Raw genomic sequence first — 25,266 nt, forward strand, 5'->3', positions numbered from 1 at the left:
GTTTGGGAGCAAGACATTGCTCTTCGGCCAAGGCCCCCCTCCACTTCCCAAATTGCGGCCCAATTTACCTCGAGCTCCTTCGAGATCCCCAACAGCTTGTCCTCTAGAATTCGATTCCTCCGTCAGGTGTCCTTCAGGTGCTGCTTGGACTTTGTCGAGCCTCTGGCTAACGTTCCCGAGTTCTTACTTGGCCCGCTCCAAATGTTCGGCCAAGTCGGCTGCTCGTGCACGTTGTTCCACGGAGGTTTGCTGACGCTGGTCTGCTTGTGCTGTGCAGAACCACCATTACATGATGGGCTTGGTGGATCGGTTCGAGATGCAAGGGTAGTGATCGATCAGCTATCTGGGATTGTTGACGAGCTCCGGGACAAAATCAAGGAGCTGGAGGTGGGGAGGCATCTTGTTCCCGGCGTCGGTCGGGAGAGGTCGACCACATGCAGGGCCATAAAAGGATGGGTCTTGGTCCTCAACAAGTCTTGCATCGAAAGGGACATCATTCATATAAATTAATCCATAGACATCATTCATATAAATTAATCCTTAAGCATGAAAGCAGATTTATTAGATGAATCCAAAGGCCACCCAGAGTCACGGGTTTAATAACCATTTTACCATAAGAAATCTCGCGAGTAACCACCAGGATACATTCAAAATGTGGGAAGCAGATGCATACAAAACAACGTTCTCCTGCATCATAGATTAACGAATGATTGAGCTTGTTGCTCATATACTAAAATGGACACAAATCACATTCATATTTGATGATTTTCAAATTCCAATTCAATTCATTGTTTGTACAATTTGTGGGAGTCGAGCCCTACTCTCAAGGGCAAGAACGTCAAGCCCTCATCTTCTCTGGATTTCATGCTTCTTGTTTGCTGAGTTCTTTTAGGTCCATAGTAACGTCAAGCCCCATGTTTAACAACGAACTGACCATGTCAGGGATATCCCTTTTCAGGGCTTCAATTAATGCCTATTCAGTGCAAGCAAACACAAGAAAATCATCAAGTCATCAGCAATCAGAGGAGGATAGCATTTGAAGGCTATACAAAATACAAGTTAGCACAACAGGTTTAAATGTGTTGTAGAGCACTAACATTAGCCAAATAAGCGGGGAGACTTTCAATATCAGAGATGAAAAATGGTTCAACAAGAAGATAACATAGGATGAAGTATTGTGAAAGTTCAAAAAACTTGTCCTGTAGCTGGTCTGTTTTTTATCAGCATTTCATTGATTGCAATGATGTGCTAATCATACTTCTAACAAAGTTTCCTGTCCAGGCCTAGAGTCATAAAGCCTAGTGCATAATCCTTGTCAAGGTTAAGCCAGAAGTTGAAATTAAGGTAGCAGTAAAAACAACATAAATCAACCTAATTTTTTGGATGGTAGAGTATTTTGATAATGACTTCTCTGTAGCTGCTAGTCTATACGGCCTACATGATCAAATATCACAAGCAAGAAATTTAATTACGAGTCCCCCCACCCCCCCCCCTCCCCCTCCGCTCTTCTAGGACCCTAAATCCTCTGCTCTATTCACCAGAATTCTTAATGTTGCACCAAAAAAAGAAGCCTAGTTGTTATCTATTTTTTTTCTGTTTTCTTAGTAGCTACAAATGCTATCTATGCTTATAACTTGTCAACGCATTCACGGCCTATCATGTAATATATCATTCGAATGTTAGCTAGTAAACTCTAAAATTTTGGATCAGTGTCACTAAATCAAAATCCACCAGCTTTTGACACGTACATGTTTATCATGGACTTAAGCAGGATAATTGATTAGGAGGGACCATCAAAAGCATTCGGTGACCAGAAAATACCTAATAGATTAATGTGAACTTTCTTATCAGGGTTTTAAATGAGCTGCCTTGAACTGCATAAGGCAGCATGCATTGTATCGACAAGAAAATGACACCATGATGTAGGACAAGATTCTTGGTTTTTTTCTCTCGGAACCAACAAAATCATTTGACTAGCAACTGCTGAGTGGTGAAACAACGTACTTGTTTTTGTCAATTTGGCAAGCTTTTGCAAAAGAAATTCTTCCCCTGGCAATATGAGACCATCCCTTTACATCACAAATATTTATCACAAATATTTATAAGCCTTGGGGCAACCGACAAAAGCCCTCCTGCTAGTCCTTCTCTACCAGGTCCAGCATTCTATCTGGAGGTTCATTAGCTTGCAAATAGCACATCCAGCAGCTGCCAATATTTCCTTGTGTCTTTCTTATGATGTCTCCTGAGTCTGCATTGTCCTTGCCAGTGGAGACCAGGCTGTTAAACTTGGGATCTGGGCTGTAGGATCGTGTGATCTTACAATCCAGATCAGGCCTGGCAAGTCAGGCCAGTCGCTGAAGTAAACAAATGGTGGAACCAGCCCACCCGACTAGTGAGTTGGCTCAGGACAATCGGTCGACTCAGATGAGTCAAACTCGAGTTTACTAACTCAACTCAGTTGGCTTTATATAAAAGGGGAAAAAAAACTCCCTGCAACGCCGAGGACTCTTCTCCCGCGTGAAGAAGTCACCGACAGACGAGGGAGAGCGGCGCCGATCTCCAGGTTCTCTTTTCTGCCTTTTTCTTTCTTCCCCTTCTCCCTCTTCTTTCTTCACCCTCGGTCACTACCCAATTTAAGACGATAACGGGGCAAAAACAACCCCTATCGACGATACCACCCGGTAGCGGGCGATCCATGTACCGATCTACTGGCGGACCAGTACATACCGCCCGATACAAGCGGTATTATTCAAAATTAAAAACCTTAGTGCAAAGGTTCATGTCAAGTCAACTAAAAAGATTGGACTAGTTCTCGTGTTTAACAGCAATATGTAAATATTCTAAGAGAATCTAGTGAGTTATTTTTTTTCATAACAAATTAGTAACATATATATATAAATCATATTTATATAAAGTAATAAAATTTAAGGAAATTTTTTTGCTGAATAAAAAAAGTACCAAATTAGTTTATCACATCAATTATTTTATATATTTTAAAAATTTTAAAAAGTAATTTTATTTTTACATCCTTTTTTATTTTAGAAAATAATTTTAAAATAGTTAAGCTTTGGGTTGACCTATAGAATCAACTATTATTTAGATTTTAGACTACAACTTGGCAAAACATAATTTACTTTTTATCTTCTCTTATTGACAATTCTTATAGAAGCTTGCTTTTAGCCTCTTATAGAAGTAAAAAAAATCTCGATTTCTTCTCCCCACGCGAACAAAAAAAGAGGCGACGTCACCTTTTTACTTTATATATATATATATATATATATATATATAACTAAAAAAAAATGTTTCCTTCTTTTTTGCTCGCACAAAGAGAAGGTGGAGAGAAGAAACCGTTTCCTTCCCGCGCAAAAAAGGGCGACAAGGGGACGTCGCCTTGACAATGCTAGATTTCTTCTCCCTACGACGTCGCCGAAGATTCTTCTCCCCACGTGGATGAGAAGTCGCCGACGACGTTGAAGCCTCGTCGCCTTAAACAAGGAGAGAGAGTGACACTGAATCTCCAGGTTCTCCTCTTCTTACTTCTACCTTGGGTAATACCACTCGATAACAAGCAGTGATGATCGATTTAGGGTGATAACATGGCAAAAATAGCCCCAATTGATAGTACTACCCGGTAGCGGGCGATCCGCGTACCAATCTACTGGCGGACTGGTACGAGTGATATAATTCGAATAAAAATCATTGCTTTCGACAACCCACTTATTATTAGCAACACCCTACAAAAATACTAAAATAATTACTAGTAATATCCTTATTCTCACAACCCCTTATTTCATCCGTCGAAACCTTAACTACACCGACGTCGCTCTCTGCCACTCCATCGTACGACATCATCGATGACACTACTCATCGCTTGTGATTAGAAGGGGAAAAAAGGGAAGTTAATAAAGGTATTTAAATTCATGTGATGCCGCTCACCACCGCTTGCTATTAGGAGATGAATAAGAAGGCAAAAGGAGAAGATTATAAGGGCAATTATGTCCATTTACAGAGGCTATCTTAAGCAAGGTCTGTCGTACCGGACCGTACCGCCTGGTACGTACCGGTCCGACAGGCCAGCGGTACGCGGACCGCCCTGTACCGTACCGAGCACTGTAGCACTGTAGCACTGCTACAGTGCTCGGTACACTTGGGTGTATCGTACCATACCGGTACCGAGCCCGGGTCGAAACGCCGGTACGGTACGGTACGGCAGACCTTGATCTTAAGAATATTAGAAGTTCTTAAAATGAGGTTGTAAATAGCAAAAAAGGTTATCAATAGACATCTTCTTGCTATATTGGCATAAGATTTAAAATATATAAAATTATCTAAAAATTATTATGAAAAGAGGTTGTTAGTAGACATCTCCTTGTTATATTGGCATAAGTCATTTAAAATATATAAATTATCTAAAAATATATAAAGAAAAAGTGATACATTAAATGAAAGCTCTATATTAGGATCCAAAAGACCAACTAATTAGTCTTCATCGCTCTAGCTAACGAGACCATTTGTTGGATGAGTCTATGCACCTCCCCATGCCATAGCAAATCTCTAAGGTTACTAGTCTTGGATTCAACTAGGACAAGGGGACTACCATCAAGAATGGATCCAACAAGGAAATTTTTTTTTTATATTAATACAATTATTGACTCTAGAATGTCTTTCTTTTTTTTTCTCTTTTATCTTCTCTCTTTTCTCTTTTTATGATCCATTGAAGATTTGTAAAAAAAACACTTGAAAGGAGGTAAATAATCAAGAGGAATTTACTAAGTAAAAGTTCTCACCAATTTGTTGTTATCAATTTGCATCCATCTTCATTTTTTAAAAAAAAATTCTGCACTGGTTCAGATCAGTGAACTAATTCAGGTCAACCAAAGGGCTTCCCTCCATCTCCTCCTACTTCCTTCTCTCCTCCTTCCTTCCTGTTTGAACAAGATTAATAATATTTGACATCCAATTATAACAAAAGCAGGTAAAATCAGTGATTGCAAAAGGCGCTCGGGCGCTCGCCAAGGCGCTCGGGCGAGGCGAGGCGAGGCCCGAGCGCCTCGCTAACGTCCCAGGCGACGCGCTTCAAACAGGCGCCGCCTGGGCGCTCGCCCGAGCCCAGGCGCTTGGCGCTTCGGGCGAGCGCCTGGGTAAACCAAGGCGACCGAACCAAAATTTTAGGTCTGGTTCGGTTGTTAGTTGGTTCAATCGAACCAACTAAACCGATATAACCCCAACCCTAACCCTAACCCTAACCCAACACTAACCTGCTGCCGCTGCCGCTCTCGATCCCGATCCTGATCCCGATCCCAATCGCGATCTCGTCGCTCGCTGCCGCTGCTCACCGCTGTCGCTGCTCGCGCCTCCCGCGAGCCCTCTCGCTGCTCGCGTCTCCTGCGAGCCCTCCCGCGAGCCTTCCCGCTGCTCGCGCCTCCCTCGAGGCCTCCCGCTGCTCGCGCCTTCCGCTCCCTTTCCCTTTCCCGCCGCCGCCGCTCGCCGCTGCTTCCTCGTTTCTCCATCAGGCTCAGTATACTCTTAATATTAAGTTTATTTGAATTTTGAAATGATTAATTTTCTGTTAATAGATTAATAATATATTATTTTGATTTTAATATTGTTAATTTTTATTTATTTAAAATTATTGTTATAATTATATTATATATTTTATAATTTAGATAATTTTAAATAATTATATTATATATTTTTATAATTATATTATATATTTTTATAATTATATTATATATTTTTATAATTATATTATATATTTTTATAATTATATTATATATTTTTATAATTATATTATATATTTTTATAATTATATTATATATTTTTATAATTATATTATATATTTTTATAATTATATTATATATTTTTATAATTTAGCGCCTCGCTTCGCTCGGGCGAACGCCTGGGCGAGCGCCTAGCGCCTCGGGCGTTTGTGGACCTTGGCGCCTAGCGCTTTTTAAATCACTGGGTAAAATGTTATAAAATGAAATAGAATTTAGAAGATGAAACCCAGAGGCACGTGATTGCTGTCCTAAGTGTATTCCCTCCGCCTCGTGCTAGCATTTATTGGGAAAACCATCCAAAATAAAGCTAGGATGTAGATTCTCCTACGCGCACATCGTGGAGAATTAAGGAGAGGATACTCTAGTACTAGTAGAACAAATAGAAGAATGAGAGATGCACCTTGAAAAAGAGGTTAAAAAACAAAGGAATTGGGCCATGTGCAAAGCTGTGAAAAGATGTCTACTAACAAGTTTTTGGCCAATCAAGGGGTTGCCATGTGGAAGTCTATGAGTGTGTCACAGGTAAAACGCCCACCAATCAATGCACAAGCACCACGTGTCCATGAGTGAAGGAGTAAGACATGGAGCATTACTCCCAAAGGCAAAACAATGAAAGATAGGGGTATTTTCATAATTTTAAAAGAAAATGGTAAGGATAAACCTCTAATCTATGATTTTCTGCATTTAATGGGGATACAATCATGCAAAAGAGAATAATATCTATTTTGTACTTGAAAAGAAGTACCTAAACATGAAACTACCAAAAGGACCTCATACGCAGTAAAGCTCGAACTTTTCTCACTAAGTGCTAACTTCTTTGAGGTTGAAGGTTGTTACTGCCTGCCTCAAGTTTTATCTCCTCTTCTTCTATGGTTAGCTGTTGCTAGAGTTTCTATTGTCGTGACTCCTAACTAGGGTTAGACTTTCTACCGAAGTCCATCTCAACTTCTAATTCTGAGTGCAACTCTCCCTCCAATCCGAGTGAAACTCAGATTGAGTTGGATGGGTTCTTTAAGATGACCGAATCTAACCCTTGAGCTTGGTGATCCGAACTCCAAGCATAGAGCATGAGTATAAAATTCACAAATTGAATGTTGATCCATAATAGCAATTATTACACAAGTAATTACAATATAAAAAAATGTAGAATTTTACTTTTTGGAAATCAAACAAAGCATGAAAAACTCTTGCATATATTAATCACATTGGAATGCAGATACAATCAAAACATTTAGTATGTGTCTACTAAGATGTCAAATATTCTTGCCTTCAGAACTCTAAACCTAGGATCTTTATGTCTATAACGACAATAGATATTAATTCAGACTTACCTGTTTGTCTTCCTTCTTCTGTTTCCTTATAACCTCCTGTGGCCATTGACTAATTAGTTTCTGCAGTTCATCTATCACTTGTGGCTTCTTCAGATCTGGCAGGTTCTGTCATGGAACCAGCGAAGGGGTATCACTTACATTAAAAAGAACCACGTTCCACAAGAAATGCAAAGAAAATAATTAAACTTAAAAAATTTATGGCCTTACACGTTTCCGATCAACTAATTTCAATCTTTTGTCAAAAGATTTATTCAGGTATATTATCTTTCACTTATATCTGAACCTGACCTTTAAGAAAATAGAAAGCTGCTGTAATGTAACATGCATACAACCAAGCATGTCACAACTAAAGACACAAGGTAATTTCATCAGCAGGTGATTTCATTGAATAAAAACTAACCAATAGAATTGGGTATTTTTTTACAGGAAAAATCTACCAAAGAATATCCATCAGAAACACATTAGACGAAGCAAGTTTTATTGATCAGTCCATGTAATTGATGATATAAGAGGTCTCAGTAACTCTCCTTAGGGTAAATGTGAAGCTAAAATACGTTAATAAGGGTAGTGCATTACCCTAGAGTGACTTTTAACTACATTGGCTGACAAAAAATTGCTTGACAACCCAAAATCGGTTAAGCTAATTTATCCCATGTTGCAAGGAAAAGGGATGGTCAAACCTTGTAGAGAATATGAATGGTAGCAGCAGCAGTCTCTGGGTTATGTTCAAGCAGATGTCCCTGCAATGCTCCAAATAAAAGAAGGCCACAAGAAACAAAGTTTAACAAAGACATCTTTCACAAAAGAAAGAAATTAAGTAGTGAAAAAACATTTCTTAAGAAAAGATTAGAAAAAATGATCAGCAAAGCAGATAATTTCTTCTTTGTTGTAAAATCTAACAGTTACTCAATTTAGTTTAAGAGGTACCATTACAGTCCGCTGGAATAATGTTCTTGTTAAACTTACATCAACCACGATTCACAGCCTAGCCAATGGACAACCTTAGATTAGCAATGATGGAAAAGTAGGTGTTGATATTGCGCAAGATGGTAAAAGTGGAATTGGATTGAAAAAGCTACAAGAGTTTCTTTGACAATTAATAAGTATACAGTGGATTCATGCACTTTGAGAGTAATATTCAAAAATTCATGACTGACATTTTCTTTTTGCAAATGGAAGTACACCATCATTACTCAACCAAAAATTAATACGACAGACGCAGGTTATTGGTCCAGTAATACAAATGTCTTCCAAAAAAACAGACTGCTCCTGCAGGCAGTCAAGGTATCACATAATGCATAAGCAATGTGGTTGCATATGCAATCATGTATATGGTCCATATAAGATATTACAAACAACAAACAATACAATGAGGCTAAATCAAGAGCTTATGGTATAACAATTGTACACACCATTAAAGCTTGTTAAATGATAAATTATAAGAAATAAATAAAAGTCTAGCTGACCAAATTACATAGAAATACTAGAATAAGAGAAATTTAACATGACGATGGGCAAATGGTGCCATAAACAAGAGTTTGCAAGTGCAGAATAAATACTTATTAGGAGTCAAAAGTATCCAATGAGAAAGATTACCTTAGCACATGAAAACCCATTTGAAAGTGTTGGTCGCTTTACAAATTTTTCTCTGAGCTTCCCAATTTTCCAAATAGATTGAACATCTCCTGTGCAACCAAGTCAGAGAAAATCAGTACAGGAAGACACCTTTTCTAATAGAAAATTGAATTTTCTTCTATGCAAGCAACTTTATATGATCATCTGCAATCTTCAAAAGAAAGCATTGTGCTATAAATTTGCCAATCTATATATTGTCCAGCTACTGCCTTAGTGTAGCTTAATGTACAAATTGTCCAGCTACTGCCTTAGTGAAAGTTGTTAAATATGTCAATTTACTGGCATATAAATTTGCCAATCTATATCCAATCTAGGCAACCAAACCAACTTATCTACTTGGTATGAAACAAGCACAGACAATTAAGTAAACGAAACTGATAAGATGGTTAAAAAAGTTCACTAACAATCTAAAAACCTTGACTTAGATATTATGTAGCATCACCATAAGAAACTGTAAATGGACACTGGGAGAAAAAAAATTTATGGAAAAAAATGTGCATCAGAATAAAACCAAATGTTTACTTAGTATACATGGCAAAATAGTGGCTTGCCTTAAAACGCATCAAAAGAACTTCAAGATCTATTCATAATGAAAAGCAATCTGTTGTCTCATCAAGGCCTGTTATATGCAAATCAACAAGATAGCATAAAAGTTATCATGCATGTGCATTGATGTTTTCATTCAATTATGAAATTAAATTTGTAGATAACTTAATGAACATCAAACAAAGTGTCCATAACAACAGACATGAAATACTAGCACTTTACATGAGACAGTTCACCATACTAGAACTTCTTTTAAAGGTACTTCTAAGTTAGTACTTTTTCCTCCAAAATATAATATTATTGTTAAAATTTAATAATATTCAAACAAAAAATTTAGATGCAGTACCAATTTTCGCAGCAAATTCCATCCAAATATCAAATGCTGTTTGATGAAGTTTTACTCCAGCCTTGAGAAACCTTGCTGAATACTTGGAAATCAGATCCCATTTGTTTGTGTTGTGACAAATGCTGTACAGAGCCACCAGGTTTCGAATGAAACTAAGGACATTGATCAAAGCTATAAAAAAAGAAATAAGTTTCTGAATATGAAAAAAAAAGCTATGGCACAAGATGTGGAGCCTAAAATACTTCAAATGTATCTGAACATGCACAAGTATGAAGTGCAACAAGCAGGACGAGAGATCTTTTCACAAGAAGCTTGAGAGCTTCCCGACAAGAAAGACTGCATTGCATGAAGATTCAATTCTGAAATAGATAAATTTACTTCTCAGGTTCAGAAAAGTTTTTATAATGATTTCATGTTTCCTTGATTTGAAAATTGGATTCGAAACGTTTATTTGTTAAGTGTAATAGGATAGTGTATTCTATTTTCATTGAGAAGGCACATACAAATGCATATGGAAGGGGTTCCTACGTCTTTGGTAAAATACAAATGCTTTTCAATTTGTGTTAATAATATATATATACATATGTATATATACATATATATAAAAGATCAGAACATGCATTATATATTTTTAATAATAAATTTGAACAGATATTGCGGTTTATTAAGTAATCAATCTACTAAGATTAGCTTCTTTAGATTTTTAAATTAGTGGCTCTTAAAGAAACCTGACTTTGTCACTTAAATGAGGGAAGTGTTCCTAAACAAACTTAGTTCAGTATACCAATTAGAACATTTTTTTCATCATTTCTTAATGACAAATGTGGGATTAGAGAAGTATTTCTTTTTGTATTATTTTTCATATGGTAGACGATGATTCGCTACTCCTTTTTAGTTCCAGTAGAGACAGGGAATGAAATAGTACTCATGGTGAACAAAGAGTTACGGAGAGTAAAGGAGAAGGAATCAGAAAGGAAGAGGCCAAAGAAAAGAGAGATAGAGAGAGATGGGAACAGTTAGAAAGGAGAGATGCTTAGTTAAGGGGAACTTGAAAGAAAGTTCTTAAATTACATTTCCGATTAGGTGCAGACGATTCAGAATAAGCATCAGGCTAGTTTAAATTGGGGCTGGTCACCATCTTAGTAATTGGAGACAAAACCCTATATGTCACCAAATCTGTGTGTGAACTGGGGCATCCCTCTTTCATGGCACGGTACCATAACATGCCAAAAAGCCCCAGACCTGCTCACTGTGTCATGAAACAGCAATCCTTGTTCCAATATTTGTTTGTCATGAAACAGCAATATTTGTTGAATTTAGCAGTTTTATTTCAAGCACGAAGAATTAGCAAAAATTTACAAAATGATATTATGCTAGTTCTGTAACATCCCATTAGTCCCACATCGGAAGTGGGGAATATGCATGATTAGCTTATAAGGGCCTGATGAGTGTACTACGATAAGTCCCGCTTAAGCATTTTGGTCCGCGGTTGCAAGGACCAAAATGGAGTTATTGGACAGTTAGCTCATCAGACCCGGGTTGTGACATTTGGTATCAAAGCCGACCTAGCATTTGGGCAGGGTGAGAAGGCTCGAGTAGGAAAGGGCTACCCGTGGATGGAGTCAGATAACTCATCACGGCGTGGAGCCACCACAGAGTTAATCCTCACATGCACTATGCTAGGGTTCGATCTGGGTTATGTTGGGCCTTGACGAGGACGTCAAGCTGATTGAGTTGGGGATAATGTAACATCTCATTAGTCCCACATCGGAAGTGGGCAATGTGTATGATTAGCTTATAAGGGCCTGATGAGTGTACTACGTAACCTCCCGCTTAAGCATTTTGGTCCGCGGTTGTAAGGACCAAAATGGAGTTATTGGGCAGTTAGCTCATCAGACTCGGGTCATGACAAGTTCACTCCTTTGTGAATTATGATCAGCCAAGCTTCATTACCTTGTCTACTCATTTGACTTTCTAGTAAAAGCATTTCTTAAAATCATAATAGATTGCTTTCAGCAAAGTTAACATATGTAGCGCATACTATTAATTGATTGAGTATTGCTTACTTCATTTAGTCATATAGTTGGTTTAACCTTTGATAGAATCTTCCTTAAGAATTATGCTCTCTATTCCTCAATATTTTTGTCGAAATATGCAGGTAGTTACCACTGTTATTCTTACTGCATTTATTTCATTGTTTCTTTCTTGTTATTGATCCTCAAAGGTGATTCTTTTTACATTATTCCTTAATATCGTAGATAAATATATATACTGTGACTTATGAACTTAGTTAATATGTATGTTGCCTTTGGTTAATGTCAACTTAGATTAAGTTCACCAATTATATTTTAGTTATATTCCATTAACCTTTTGATGCCTAACAATTGGTCTTGTATTTTATAAACTCTAGGAGTTGCCTTCGTGAATTTGGAAACTTCAAATTTTAAATTTCAACAATGGGGAGGTTATACAGTCTACTATTGCCCAAATATCGCTCATTTTTAATAGCAAATAAAGAGAGCAGTCATCCTACAGGTTTTCTTCTTTGTAGTTTCCTCAAAAGCACGGACAAGTCAATTTAATGCGTGTATTCATGAAGGGCATGTGTCGAATACAGCCTCGCTGACACGATCAGGGACACATCGATCAGACACGTCTGTTGTTATTATTTTTTTGGAAACATGTGTCCGTGTCAAACCCTGCGCCCTTCCTCATCGCTTTGCAACTTGCGAGCAATGCTGAGTTGCATGGCTCTCACATAAACGCAGCCCCACCGACAACCATTGCATGACCCGCAACGACCATGCCCTCAGCATTCGTCCCTCCCTCAAGGACCCGTCACCTATCACTGACAATCTCGCTAGTGGGTTTCTCTCGACATCCCTCTCATTGACCGATTGCCTAACACGCACGGCCTCGTCACCTCAGCACCTCGCTCATGCAAGCTCACAACATCAACCACAGAAGCCTACATCCACCACCTACGTCCCAAGCCCACCTCTACCCCAAGCATCCCCTTCTTCCTCACCAGTGAAGCCTCCTCTACTCTTGCTCCAAGTGCACCCTTCTTCCTCACCGGCGAAGCCTCCTTTGCCCACGACCCGAGCACCCCCTTCTTCCTCATCAACAAAGCCTACTCTACACTACCCCCGAGTGCCCCCTTCTTCCTCATCGGCAAAGCCTCCTCTACCCTCACCCCAAGCGCCACACCATCGACCTCCAGCGAAGCCTTCTTCCTCACTAGCGAAGCTTTTCCTCACTAGCAAAGCCTCGTTGCCATGCTATGTTGCAAGGTAATATGCTGACCCATTGGTTCACAGTTTGCCAATTACTCTAAATAGTGATGATAAAGCTTAATAGGTTAAAGTGACGAGAAAAGCTTTTTTTCCTCATTCTTAGAATTTTAAGTTTTACCAACATTACCGTCTTCTGCCCTTATTGAAGGTATAGGTTAAAAACTTAATGGGCTACATATGTTTACTTGATGTTATATCTTATACTCAATAAATTTAAGTATAAATATTTAAAATTCATCTTAATTGAATAATATATATATATATTAAAAAAACATGTGTATCGACATGTTCGTATCCTAATTTTTTAAAAGTGACATGTTGTCGTGACAGTATCGTGTGTACTCGTGCCCCGTGTCCATGCTTCTTAGGTAGTTTTGCTCTCTTACCATTTGCATTTACCTCTTCAACATCATCAAATTCTTGAACTTCATCATCCTTAGGTAAATATTCATATGATTCAATATTTTGGGTCTTCTTCTTATTCATATATGCTTCAACTTAAGTTTCACATATGTAGGACATTTTTTGATGCAGATGTATTTTTGAAATTTCCAACTTGATGTTGTTTTACACAAAAGATACCACCATTTATTATCTTATCGCAAAACATACGTGTAACAGTATTAGGATCCTTTGCAAAGTCCGCCGTATCGTACCGTACCGACGTTTCGATCCAGGCTCGGTACCGATACGGTACGGTGTACCGAGCGGTACACTCAGGTGTACCAGGCACTGTAGCACTGCTACAGTGCGGACCGGTACCGAGCGGTCCGCGTACCGCTGACCTGTCGGACCGATACATACCGCCCGTACCGGGCGGTATGATCCGGTACGGCAGACCTTGATCCTTTGGGTCCGTAAATAATTGTACTTCCATGCAAGATCCTTTTTTGTGTTTCTCACTAATGATTCGTCTTGGGTGCTACCTACTGTGACCATGATTCAAGATTCTAAAGCTGCAATGACAACCCAAAACAATAAAAAGTAGCACTAATCACTACAGCAATAGCAATAATAATCAACATTTTATTATTGATTCGCTGCAACAAAAAAGGTAGCTGCTATTATTTACAAGGGAAGGGGTTAATGCTGCTCACTACAACCGACAATTGTTGTTCACAGGGGAAGGGGTTGCTATTGTTCACTATAGCAGGCAGCTACTGTTCACAAGGGAAGGGGGGCTATGACGAGGTCGAGAGGGGGGAGACAAGACGCTCGGATGAACGAAGCAAAGGTAAGAGGTAAGAGGGAGGAGAAAGATATATCAAGAGGGAGAAGTCATCGTTGTCGTTGCCGTCGTAATTATCAGAGGAAGACATCATCATTGCCGTTGGAGGATGATGTTGCCACTGCCGCTGAAGGAAGATGGCAGGGAAGAAGGTTGATGTCGTCGCTCGCTGATGCTAGGAACGCTACCGCATGCAGAAATGGGAAAGAGCGTTTCTACGTTAGGGTTCTTATCACGTGCGAGGTTTCGGGCTTTTTACGACTATACAACAGATAACTAGTTCAATCGAACCAATTGTCTTATGTTTGGTTCGACTCAAGCTCGATGGTTAATAGGTTCAATCGAACCAAATAAGTTTGTTTGGTTTGACTCTGGCTTAACCTAGCCTGATCAAACAAGGCGAGCACCTAACCCACTTAGCACATGAGTGAATATGCCCACCCAGCCCAATAGTTGAGTGCTCAAGCCTCGCCTCGCCTCGACTAGGTGAGCGCTCAGTGAGTTCACTTGCAACAAAAAAAATGGTGATCATTGATGGTATTATCCTTCCCTTCCTCTCCCCTTCTTTTCCCTCCTTCCTCTACAATGTGAGAGGAATTAAGTCAAACAATCCTTTGGTTTAGATGATACATTGAGATATATTATAATTTAGATCAAATTATCCATCAAAGGGTCATCCTATTTCTTAAGATCTCAATGTGATAATAAGATCCAAATAGAGAAAAAGATGAATTTTGATTAGGATCATAAGATCTAGATAATGGATCAGCCAACCCTAACAACATTTACCATCTAGCAATTATTTTTGTATCCAATGCTTACAACCCTTTTATTCTTCCAAGAAAGTCAAACAAATCAAAGTAATGAATTTATGATACATCTCTTGTTCACAAATATTATATCATCACACTAAGATGTATATGAAACTAGTGAAGTATAGCTTGAAATCTGCCAATTGGACCCAAAAATGACAACTAAAATTATGAGTGCTAACATACCTGAAGACTATGTCTGCGGTACCTGGTTGAAGCGGCATCGAGTTCTTTTCCAAGACCCGCATAATCTTTACCATTAGTTTGTCATCATTGTGCTCTTTAGCATATGACTACAACAAAAGGTTTGTCAAACAAATGATCTAATGAAGATTAATAAGTTAAAAGCATCAAGTACCAGTAAGTAATGAGCAGAACCAATGCTTGGAGTTAAACCATAGATATTATGTTTCCATAAAGCCTTTAACCCTGCATAGCCAAATAAAATATTAAAACCAAAACTAACTTGATTGCTTTTAATATAATAATGTACAATGGAAATATCTCTTTTTTTTATATCATGTTGTCATGATATCCCACTATCAGTAAACAAACCCCCCCCCCCCCCCCCCCCCCCCACAAAAAACACAACACTTTCTAATTATAATTGGGGAGGTTGGCTATATACTCATGAACCATGCAAACATTAAATAACCTACTTATCCATGATTGAATTGTATACACCTTTAATAAAAATTATTCCCATTTTGACCCTTGACGTTGATTACCTTCAACTATCATTGTTTAACAAGTGTTAGGTACAATTAAGTTACATGTCAACTACATTTGTCCATCAAATATCATAACTAAAAGGTTCCCTCAACTATTACCTCCACCACTACATGACCCATTTGGGCATGGTCAAACTCTATCTATAGAGAAACATACAGGGACCTCTCTACTGCAACAATTGAATTTGGTTGGTACACTAATGTATTTAGCCTCAAGGCAACTATGCTAAATACTTACGTTTGTACACTAATGCTCCTTAAAAATTTTCATCATATTTTAAATCTACGAATAATGTTTGCATGGATCAACCATTCATAAAACAATTCTTATTAATAAAAATTTGAAAAATTTTGAAATAACTAATTTTATTAAAAAATTAACTAAAAATTTAAAATCATTATTGTATTATATGTGAATATTACTAGCTTTGGGAACAAAAGATCCAAACTCAACCTGCCCATTATAGTAAAGCCATCATTCCTCTTAAACACTTAGGCAGCTAAGAATAGTCAAGCGCATTATGTGTTTGTTCTTAAATATCCTTTAACATGTTACAACTTTCCTGATAAACCCGACCTAACCAGCTACCTGAATGCCTCACCCACCAAGCCCATCCACCTCTTCAGCCCAGGTTAGATCATTCAACACAACTGATCCAAACACTAATCTCGATCTGACTAAGAGAGCTTGCTTGAAAGTTCTAATTGCTTTGGCATATGATTGAGACAAGAGAGGGCATATAAGGCTACAGATCCATTCCTATTCAAAAAAGACTATTAGTCCCCTAGTTGAAATAAGAGAAACATGATATTAAAGGGGGACTATAAGTCTAAAAAAATTATTAGCCAAATGTACTTCATAGGTAGCTTTGGTTACTCTGTCAGTCCTCTAGAGATATATTTTTACAGAAAAGAGAGGACAAAAGTATTACAGAGAGATATATTAGTCTCAAATAATTATTAGTTTATTGTGATTAAGATTTGGCATTAGTAGCCTAATATATATGAGATTTTTGGTTATAATAAGAACAACTCATACATTAAATGGCGTATATGATGCTCACATGTGAACTCGAACCTATGCAACATTGCACTAACCAACCCGAATGTCTCAACAGAGACATAATAACAAGTCATAAAACCCAAACGATAAGGCATACTTTTGGTTGTTACCTTTTAGTTCCAGCAGTAAAACACTTCACTTTTCCCCTATATTAGTCTCCTAGAGGTTTTAAAAAAAAAGAGAGAAGTCATGGTTTGGGATAGTTCCTGACAAAAATTTGGTCATTTGTTACCCTCCCTAAAGCAAGGACAATACGTACATACCGATTTCAAGAGACTTCACACTCACCTTTTCTTAAAGTGACAATGAAGTTGGGCTTACCATTCTCTTTGTCCATCCAAGTTCAGCCTTGAAAACTCTTGGCTGTTTTTAATCATTCAAAAGACACTTGAACCCAGGACCCAATTTGACTAACCTGATTGATCCAATTCTAAATGTGATGGTCCCACCAGAAATCCCTACCATAATATCGCACATACCAGCTGATACATATCATGCTACAGATGAAGTGCAGAGAATGTACATAAGCCACATGATGAGTAGCACAACAACAGTAGTACGCACCTTGCCACTAGCCAAGCAGCATGAAGTATCTAATTATGTTGTTCAGAGAAATACACCAAAGCTAGTGAAAATAATGTTGCATTTCATTCTCTATCGAATAGTTTCAAAGTTTTTGAGTGTGTTTGAAAGCAAACCAACCTGATGAGGTGTATATTTCTGAAATTGTAGTTTGTGATATTTTAAAGTAATAGTTATTATTTGAAAATAAAGTAGCAAAAAGAATAGACAAGATATTCTGACTCCAGATATGACTTATCTTGAAAAACTTAGTTGTGTCAACTGTCAACTATATGAGCAAAATCTTAAGAACATGAAATTAATCCTCACTGTATACAATAAGTCTCTTGGAAGAAATCAGTAGACTTCAGAAAAAAAAAAACCTGACTGAAATATCTTTAAAGTAAGATTAGACAAATTACAACTCAATAAAATACATGTGCAAGTTCATAAAAGCCGCATACCATAGTCAAGGGCCCTACTTGGCGAGGTGTATATTTCTGAAATTGTAGTTTGCGATATTTTAAAGAAAAAACTAGCAAGCTTACTATGGTCCTCTGTTTTTTTTTTCTCTCTCTTTGACACACAAAACTGTTCTAGATTCTTTCCCAAAGAAGTAATAGTTATTATTTGCAAAAAAAGTAGCAAAGAGAAAACAAGATATTCTGATTGCAGATATGACTTTAATCTTGAAAAACTTATTTACGTCAACTAGACAATCAAAAACTTAAGAACATGAAATTAATCCTCACCGTATACAATAAGTCTCTTGAAATCAATCAGTAGACTTCAGGGAAACAAAACTTGACTGTAATATCTTTAAAGTAGTAAATCAGACAATTATGACTAAACAAAAAACATGTACAAGTTCATATAAAGAGCTACGTACCATAGTCAAGGGCATCCGCATGAGTGCACGCCTCAGAAACTCTCATACAAAGATGAGAGTTGAAATTTGAATGTATACGAAGGTTGGATAGCCTCTGCATCCAAAATATTTTACCAAATACAATTAATTTTACCATACACAATGTATATTATTTTCTGAGTTTCAAACCATATATACATCAGCATGTATGAATCGATCACTGTAGGTACATTACAAACATTAATGTTTTTAGTGAACTCAGGACAAATTGCCTGCATGATTCTAGGGCAAGTTTAAATAGCCACTTTCCACTATAATATCATCAGTTAACTTATTATGCATAACCAATTAAAGAAAACAATTACTCAACCATAAATCCTATCACCAGCATTGTTTAAAAAATGTCAACTCCTAAACCTTCTAACTGGACTCAACTAAGTCTTTTTCCTTTTATCCCAGGTGTCATTTCTTTCTTCTCATATCCAGTACCAAAATCATCACCATGAAACCATTAGTATGTACATCACATACCAAAATTTTTTTAATCTATAAGAGTTCATCCATATTATATCTCCATTTGTGGACAACAAGAAGCTAATTCTTCATGATTTATTTTTTTATATAAGAAAATTGATGTTTAGGTGGACTGAACCACCTGAGGAATTGCTAGGGTTGATGTGGTCTCTCATAGACATGATGCATGGGATCCACACACATCAGGTCTGTGAGAGAAGATACTACCCTAGACTGTTTTACTATTTTCAGGGCCAAACACGGAGTTGATCAAGGAGATCTGATGATCTCATTGCCCTCAAACAACCAGTGACTTCAAAATTATATGTCACCCACCTACCCCGAGGGGGGTTAGAAGTCAAAGATTTCACCCCACGCCCCCTCGGGGAATGCAACTGATAGACAGATTTGACTCAGTCATAGTGTTCGAAGCTCCTGCCCAAACTCAATTCCATCAAACACTGTAGCAACTTGACTTGGTCAAGGAACTCTATGGATCTCCTTGTCCTCAAACACACTGGCTCCTATCGGGTTTGTCATGGCTCATTTACTATATTCAGGTGCGTCAATCAACCTGAATAGTCAAATACTAATTTTTCTTGTTTAAATTTCTAGAGTGCCAATAACCAACTTAAGCACATATTTATACATATCCAATTCTAGAAAAAAGGTGTCCAAGTGTATCCAAAAGCACAGAAACAAAGAGGGAATGAAAGAGAAGAATAAGAGCAAGCATATATTGAATTTATTCAAGAATTCATAGAACTAACAAATATTCGAAGTTTCTGCAATATCTGGAAAAGAAGCTTTATGTCCTCTCGGTTCAAACAGTTGCTGATTAGAGACCACAACCAAGCATTTGGAGGCATGGTTTGAGCTTCAACAGATTTGAGCATTTTCTGATATAACTCCTCTACAGCCTCTGCAATAAACATTGAAAGTTAACTCAATGGATCCCTAGGGATTAGAACAGATATGACAGTGACCTTTGTATTACTATGTCAATGAAGCTAGATAATTTATCAAATAAATATGAAGACATGTTGTGATAAAGAGTTCAGATCTGTTTTACAAATCTCTTTATGACAAGTTGCAAAAGAAGGAAACATATTATAAGAAACATGATGCTGTAGATGTGCAGAGTTGGGGATAAATTTTTTGTTAAGAGAAGAGATACAAAGTGCTTACGCTAGATGATCAGACAAAAAAAGTTCAAATAATTCATAACTATCCAACAATTACTTGTAAGTGCACCGTTGTAAAAAAACTTGAACAAGATTCTACAGTTAGTGAACAACGAGAGGTTACATAGGGATCAATAATATTGTCATAGAAACACAGATACAGTTTAAGATTTTGCTATTTCTAATAATCTTATACCTTTTCATTTCAAGAAAAGAGATGATCATTTGATTACTTATAAAAGTAAACATAATGGTAATCAAACATTCAAACATATATATTCGAAATAGAAAAGTTTGATTATATGTATATACCTAGAGAAAGTTTGATTAATCAACATAGACCAACCATATTTTTTTATAAAATGGAAAAGTAGTATTTTTTTTATATCAAAACTAAGTGAAGGAACTTATATAAAAAATAATCAAAATTTTCTAAAATAAGATGGAAAAAGAAGTTGCTTTGAACTTGGATGGAAATGATATTAATTCCATATGGACTTTAGCAGCTACTATGATAGCATGGCAAAGGAGATTTTAAAAGAGCTAAAGGTAGGTGTGTAGCCTAAACAGAGACTTAATGGTGGTATGAGGAAATCCAAAAAGTTGGAAGTTGTTAATAATATGGAGATTATGAAAGCTGCAATTAGTTTATATCAACGAATATTTCATAGATTAAAATAATAGTTGTGAGTTTTGACATAAGAGATTTGTTCATAAAATTAGAATACTCTAGAAAATCAGACAATATTATAAAATAATCGTTAAGCCACACTTTATGGAATTAAATGTTGAGGTACTAAGAAATAACATCTAGAGGATGAGAATGTCAAGGTGGATAATGGGTGATGCTAGAATATATAGATATAAATATGTTTTCATTCATAAACAATTAAGTGTAGCACCAAATCTACTGATAGAGAATCGAAAAAAAAAATCTTAGGATGGTATGACCATATTCAAAAAGGAGCACTATAAAAATTAAGGATAGACAGTGAGTTAATCACTATTAGTGGTGTGAGCAGAAGCAATAGAAATCTAAATGATCATAGCAAAAGATATTAATTTGCATAGAGATAATAAAAAAAACATTCATCTATTTGGAACATTACATCTTGTTCTCTTTGTATCATTGGTCTCCTGACAAAAAACCATGTATTGAGACAAATTCCATGCCATGGAGAGCATGAGGTTCCAGTGATTTTACATTCAGGACTTTTTTGGAGATTTTGGATAAATGATGTCATCTAGATGGCGGAAGCCTACAAGTAAGCATCTTGTTAAATGAAGTGATGGCTCATCTGAGGAGACCACATGGAGTAAGTCGCAAGATGATCTTTTTGGAGGAGGATCAGTTATAGCAATATTGCAGCAGAGGTTATAGCAGCAAAGGGTTGGTGGCCCATGTCCAGAATAAAACAATGTTCAGTAAATTCTGTTCAGCTCCAGTGACCCTTTTCTGCATTACTGACTCCTGCTGCACCTGTTAGGTTTCAAGTTTCAACAACATCCAAGGATTGTTTCCCAAAATATGGAAGTTTCTGTCCTAGAATACAAATACAGGCCTTCGGTTTCAGCTATTCTAAGAGCAATTTAATCTCCTTTTCAATGAAAATATAACAAGAAAATCAAAGACAAATATAAACAATGATACCAGCGCTGTTTTGTCATCATTTTGAACAACATTTCCACTTTCCAACAATAAACACATTCTTCTCTTCTATCTATATTCAAGGTGTCTCTTCATCGAAGTAGAGAAGCATAGGTGAAATTCCTAATAGATTAATGTATGCGGTTTAGGTCAAAATACAGTCAATTATTATCCTAAAATGAGACACTGAAACATTAGTTTAAAGAATGTTAAACTACAAAGAAGAAAACCTGTAGGATGACTGCTCTCTTTATTAGCCACTGAAGACAAACGAGCGACAGCTGGGCAACAGTAGACTGTATAACCTCCCCATTGTTGAAATTTAAAATTTGAAGTTTCCAAATTCCCACAGGCAACTCCTAGAGTTCATAAAATACAAGAACAATTGTTCAGGCATTAAAAGGTTAATGGAACATAACTAAAATATAGTTGGTGAACTTAATCAAAGTTGACATTGACCAAAGCAACATACATATTGACTAAGTTTATAGTTCACAGTATATATATTTATCTTTAATATTAAAGGATAATGTAAATAGAATCACCTTTGAGGATCATTAACAACAAAGAAACAATGAAATAAATGAAGTAAGAATAACAGTAGCAACTACATGCATCTTTAGATTGAAATATGAGGAATTGAGAGCATAACTTGAACAAGAACAATGAAATACAAGAACAATGAAATAAATGAAGTAAGAATAACAGTAGCAACTACATTCTATCAATGGTTAAACCAACTCTGACCAAATGCTTAGTTAAGAAGTAAGCAATAAATACTCAATAAGTTAATAGATGAGTGACATATTATGTTAACTTGCTGAAAGCTATCTATTATGAATGTAAGAAATGCTTTGACAAGAATGACAAATGAGTAGACAAGGTAATGAAGATTGGCTGATCATAATTCATAAAGGAGTGAACTAGCATAATATCATTTTGTAAATCTTTGCTAATGCTTGGTGCTTGAAGTAAAACTGCTAAATTCAACAGTGGAAGTGCTTTTGTTTGTTCACCAATCACCTACTTCAGAATATCACAAAACATGTTTTTATGGTTATTGTAACTTTGTAAGTGCCCAAAACAAACAAATATTAGAACAAGGATTCATGTTTCATGACACAGAGAGAATGTCTGTACCTTTTTGGCATGACATGATATCGTGTCATGAAAGAGGACATGCCCCAGTCTACACACAGATTCGGTTACATATAGGGTCCTGTCCCCAACTACAAAGATGGTAAGACCAGCCTCAATTTAAACTAGCCCAATGCTTATTCTGAATCATCCAGATCTAATCAGTAAATTAATTGAAGAACATTTTCTCACATTCCCCTTAACTAAGCATCTCTCCTTTCTTAATTGATCCCATCTCTCTCTCTCTCTCTCTCTCTCTCTCTCTCTCTCTCTCTCTCTCTTTTTTCTTTAGCCTCTTTCTGATTTCTTATCCTTTACATAACTCTTTGTTCACTCTGAGTCTTATCGCATTCCTTTTGTCTACTGGAACCAAAAAGGAGTAACTAATCAATATCTACAATATGAAAATAATAATAAAAAAATACTTCTCTAAGAAAAACAAATCCCACATTTGACATTAATAAATGGTGAAAATATCGTACCGAGATAAGTTAGTTTAAAAACACTTCCTTATTTGAATGACAAAGTCAGGTTTTCTTAAAGAGCCACTAGTCTGAAAATCTAAACAAGCTAATCTTAGTAGATTGATTACTTAATAAACCCACAATATCTGATCAAATTTATTATTTGAAAAAAAAACTACAATGCATGTTCTGTTCATATATATATGTATGTGTATATATGTGTATTTGTATATATATGCGTATATATGTATATGTATATATATATATACACATATGTATATATGTATGTATATATACAGATATGTATATACATATATTGAACACACAAATTGAGAAAGCAGTTGCATTTTACCAAAGGCATAGGTACCCCTTCCATAGCATTTGTATGTGCCTTCTCAACGAAACTAGAGTATGTTATCCTAGTACACTTAACAAATAAGCCTTTCCAATCCAGTTCTCAAATCAAGGAAACATGAAAATCGTTATAAAAACTTTTCTAAACCTGACAAGTAAATTTATCTATTTTGAAATTGAATATTTTTGCAAGGCAGTCTTTGGTCGAGCAGGAAGCTCTCGGGCGACTTACATGCTACCCTTGAAGCAAAATTCTCCAAGATTATTCACTTGATAAAATAAATCAAAAATGCAAAGAGGCAAATAATCATGATTGATTTCCTATTCAAACATTTCTGATCATGATCCTCCTCGTAGGTGATGCCCAAGTCTCACTTTAGGGCCTTCAAATGTAAGGAACAGGAAGAGGTTCCTTTTAAAGCATTTCTGATCATGATCCTCCTCACTTGAGGGCCTTCAAATGTAAGGAAGAGGAAGAGGAGAAGAGTCATACCTGAGATGTGATTAGGACAAAGATCGTACGTGGCGGTGTGCAGCGAGGTCGCGGCAAGCGTCGGTAGCCGGTAGCGGCAAGCGTCGGTCACGGTGAGAAAACGGAGGCGAGAAGTCGCGGTGAGTAGTCGCAGCATCGGTCGCGACTGCGTGAGAAACAGAGGCGGCGGGGAGGTGGGCTTGAGGGTTTTTCCACTATCCTTTTATACGCGAACCGGACCGGAGGCGGTCCGGTTGATCGCAAGGGCTTCAGCGGAAATTTGAAAGTTAGGAAACAAAAGCACGATTCACGGCAAGCGGCGGACGTGCTCGGGAACCGGAAACACTAGTCCGAACTCAGAGTCATAAACCACAGAATTTGAAGAGGAGTTTTTGAACTCCTAAAATCTAGAGTTAGAAACATACCGGAGTTGGCCTCGTTAAAGTAACCAAATAAAATCTTCGCCCGAGTAATGGGAGCCGATCTAGTCCCTTTTCGCGGAGAAGGTTCAGGAACTTGCAGGATAGATGGTGGTTGAGAAGAAGCAGAGCCTCTACCTGAAAAATGAGCACATCAGCTTCACAGCATCTTTACCGAATGATGGTGGGGAGTTTGAGCTCGAGGTGAGGTGAGGTGACGTGAGGTGAGGATCAGAGCTCTCCGCTGCCGTCCGAGGCCCTCTCTCCGCTGCCGTCCGAGACCCTCGAGTTGATTGCAAAGTTCATCAAAGCAATTAGAGCTTTGCCAAATTCTTGGATTATGACACTCGGAAACGATAGAAAGCCCTTAAAGGGATCTTCTCAAAGGAAACGAAAGCAACACAAAGACCGGTTTTAAAAAGGGATAAGACAACAGTAATGGTAAGTAGTGACAACAGTGTAATATCTTTGTTCGGTACTGTTTAAAATCGACAAATAAAATTATGACTTTTCATATTATAAATTGATTTTTAATAAAAATAAATAGATTCGAATCGAAATTAAAACCGATCGAACCGAAACCGAAACCGAAACCGAAACCGAATCAGATCGTTGATTCGGATTTCGATTCCAAAATCAACCCTTTATCGATTTGATTCTGAATTTAGATTTTACCAAGCCAGAATTGTTTGATGGAACCGAAATCGATGGCGTTGTCAAGCAACGTAGGAATGTTTTCTTCCAAACAGCGTATGCTTCCCCGTGATCTTGATTCGTGGGCTTTAAGGCCCAAATGCAATGGGCTTCTAAAGAGGCAGGCAACCCGATCAAATTTGGGTCCGACGCAGGCAGGTGGACTTCGCTTAGGGTTTGACCTC

At 37.2% G+C, this 25,266-nt stretch overlaps 1 protein-coding gene across 2 annotated transcripts; it reads right to left on the minus strand.

The window, feature by feature from the left end:
- Positions 1-623: 623 nt before the first annotated feature.
- On the minus strand, positions 624-24,762 carry LOC103970036 (uncharacterized). 2 transcript variants are annotated; one of them, XM_065134200.1, is made up of 12 exons: positions 24,395-24,762; positions 23,991-24,236; positions 21,773-21,901; positions 19,481-19,632; positions 18,219-18,312; positions 15,333-15,403; positions 15,161-15,267; positions 9,639-9,760; positions 8,708-8,796; positions 7,792-7,851; positions 7,112-7,216; positions 624-973 (listed from the first exon to the last, which is right to left on the minus strand). In XM_065134200.1, the coding sequence occupies exons 2-12, from the start codon at positions 24,124-24,126 to the stop codon at positions 863-865; spliced, it is 1,176 nt and encodes a 391-aa protein (XP_064990272.1). In that variant the 5' UTR covers positions 24,127-24,236; positions 24,395-24,762; the 3' UTR covers positions 624-862. The 2 variants fall into 2 exon arrangements, with proteins under 2 accessions (XP_064990272.1, XP_064990273.1); XM_065134201.1 differs by having other exon boundaries at positions 23,991-24,314.
- Positions 24,763-25,266: the final 504 nt, after the last annotated feature.

The sequence above is a fragment of the Musa acuminata genome, chromosome BXJ2-11, assembly GCF_036884655.1.
Source record: "Musa acuminata AAA Group cultivar baxijiao chromosome BXJ2-11, Cavendish_Baxijiao_AAA, whole genome shotgun sequence".
Taxonomy (NCBI): Eukaryota; Viridiplantae; Streptophyta; class Magnoliopsida; order Zingiberales; family Musaceae; genus Musa; species Musa acuminata.